Below are 2,420 nucleotides of genomic sequence, written 5' to 3'. Positions count from 1 at the left end.
CCTGCCCAGGACGCCCTCGGCCACCACCGGGGGGATCCGGGCCACGCTGACGCCCACGGTCCTCGCCCCACGCCTGCCGCAGCCGCCGCAGAACCCCACCAACATCCAGAACTTCCAGCTGCCCCCAGGTGAGTGGCCGCGCCGCCGAGCGACTGTGTGTGTTCCCCAGCCGGGAGTCCAGGAAGTTGTCGGGCTGGCAGGACGCGGAGGTCATGAGCTCTGCCGGTGCGTTTCTGCCCCGGTCCGGGCCGGTCCCGGGCCTGTATGTGCTCGAGTGTTGCGTGTTGTGGCTGCGGGGGCCTCTTAGCTGTGCCGGGCTTGGCTTCTACTCTCCGCTTTACGTTGGGGAACTTTCTCTGTCGGGACTTCTGCCGAGTGGGCCCTCTCCTCTCCTCCTGGCCTTGTGTGTCCCTGCCCGGTGCCCCCACAGTGGACAGCAGTAGCAGCTGGCGCTCTGGGGACAACTTGCTGGGTTATTCACTCTGGGCCGGTGATTTCCCCATGCTTGGCTCTTCTCTCCCTGGTTTCTGGAATCAGGCATATGGTTTGTGTCCTCACTGAACTCTTCTGCTCTGTTACTGGGCTGGTCTGTGATTGGTGTCCCCTTCTGGTGGTCTAGGGACCCCCTTTCCCGGTGAGGTCAGGGGAGTGACGCCCCCTCCGTGAGGCTGGGCAAGCCTGCGTGGAAAGCATTTGCTCCCCTGCTGACACCAGGATGGCAGAGTTCCCAGGTGAGCTTGTAGGGATCCCGGGGCACACACCCTTCCTGGTCACAGCCCTTGCCTCACGCGGCTCCTGCAGTCGTTTTTCAGCACTTCCCGTAGTGGCCGTGTGGTTCTGCACGGGGTCCTCACTTGGGGGACGCCCGGCTACTTTGATTGTTACCGATGCAGTCAGCGGTGGGCTGGGGCTCCCTGGTCAGTGAGTCCTTTGGAGGTACAGATGGCGTAGGAGGACAGGCAGCGTCTCGGAACCCATCTTCTGTCCTCTGGGCAGCTTTTTAAGGCTTTCTAGGTCCCCATGGCATTAAGTGTGTCCCATTGCTTTCTTTCGGGCTTCCTGGGCAGAGAGAACCCCAGCACTGGAGGCTCCCAGTCTCTGCTTCCATCCCTGGTCTCGCCTGCGTGGACGCAGAGCGCTCCTCCCCTGCCGTGTAGTAACATGTGCTGGCGGCAGGAGTAGTGGAAACAGCACCGCCTGTGTGTGCGTCCCCTCGTGCTTTCTGAAGCAGCCGTTGGTCACCTTGAGAGGATTTCAGCGTCTTAGAAGGAAGGTCTTGCTTGTCACAGTGCCGTGAGGTTTGGAGCGGTGGCGGCACCTGGCAGGGATCTGATTTCACACCACTTCAGGGAGGAGGCAAGGTTCCAGCCAAGAGTGCTGTGTTTGGGGGTGGTCGTGAGGGCTGCCCTGCTCCCAGAAGGAGGTGATGTAAAATAGGTACCTGAGAGGTGCAGGGTGCCTCTTACAACACGCTTTGTTTTTGAGTTTGTAGGAGGGTTTCATTAAAGGTTCTGTTTTGCTCATTATGTGTATTTTGACCTTTTAGTGGAAAATATGTTTGATCTTTAGTGACGCTTAAAAAAGAGAAGTCATAGTGGTAGCAGGTTATGTAAAACGTCAAAATACTTTTCAGTTACTCATTAAAGTATCTTCTCAGTGGTCCTCAGCGCCTGCCCCACTCTTGGCCAGGACAGTTCCCTGCATGACGCTTTTGTTCTGAAAACTGTCAGTGAAGTTTGTGAGTCAGTGGAGCTGGTGAGGCTGGCGCTGTGCCCGGGGAGGAGGCCCCCCGGGGCACTCGTGTGATGCCTGTAGGTGTGGCGGTTTGGGGCTGACTGGATCCCCTCGCCTCTGCATAGGTGCAGCCTGCACTGCCTGCCGCCTTCTGGGGGAGGAAGCTGTGGTTCTGAAAGGGCGCCTCTGTCAGCTCTGTCATGATTGACCCTGGACGCACTTTCATCTCCTGTTCTACCGGCGGTGTTAAGGATGTCTGCATGTGACAAGTAGGCGACTCCTTGAAGAAAACTGTAAAAGCGCTGACTCTTTGCATGAGTTCTCATGAGTCTTTGCGGTAGTCCCGTGTGTGCGTGTGTGTGTGTGTGAGCAGAGAACAGCTCATGTTGACATTTGGGTGACAAATGTGGAGAGCTGTGCTTTAAAGGGGCCAAATGCTTTCTAGAAAATAAAAAACTCACATCCATTTCTTCATGCTTCCCCTACCCCCACAGTCGATCCACTAATTTGGAGCTCTGATTAATAAAAGCAGGAGCAGAAAAAGCATAGTTAAAACTATTATCAGTTTCCCACAACAAAGTACTTTCTTTTAAATAGTACAAATTAATTCTATAAATCAAAGTGAAAGATTATGAATATTCTAGTTACCTCATGTAATTGAGCGATCGGAAGATACTAAGTTCTAC

The 2,420-nt window shown here is 55.2% G+C and overlaps 1 protein-coding gene across 1 annotated transcript in view; it reads left to right on the top strand.

Annotated features, from left to right (window-relative positions):
- Positions 1 to 4: 4 nt before the first annotated feature.
- The window catches only part of TAF4 (TAF4 RNA polymerase II, TATA box binding protein (TBP)-associated factor, 135kDa), a gene marked incomplete at its 5' end in the record, with an annotated part of 64,012 nt that continues 61,596 nt past the window's right edge, over positions 5 to 2,420 (top strand). The window contains one exon of the mRNA XM_010841910.1: positions 5 to 128. Within this exon, the coding sequence (XP_010840212.1) occupies positions 5 to 128 (124 nt within the window). The remainder of the gene's footprint in view (positions 129 to 2,420) is intronic.

This window comes from Bison bison, unplaced genomic scaffold (assembly GCF_000754665.1).
Source record: "Bison bison bison isolate TAMUID 2011002044 unplaced genomic scaffold, Bison_UMD1.0 scf7180017864167, whole genome shotgun sequence".
Taxonomy (NCBI): Eukaryota; Metazoa; Chordata; class Mammalia; order Artiodactyla; family Bovidae; genus Bison; species Bison bison.
The sequence above is the reverse complement of the archived record's forward strand: the minus strand, read 5'-3'. Positions and strand labels throughout refer to the sequence as shown.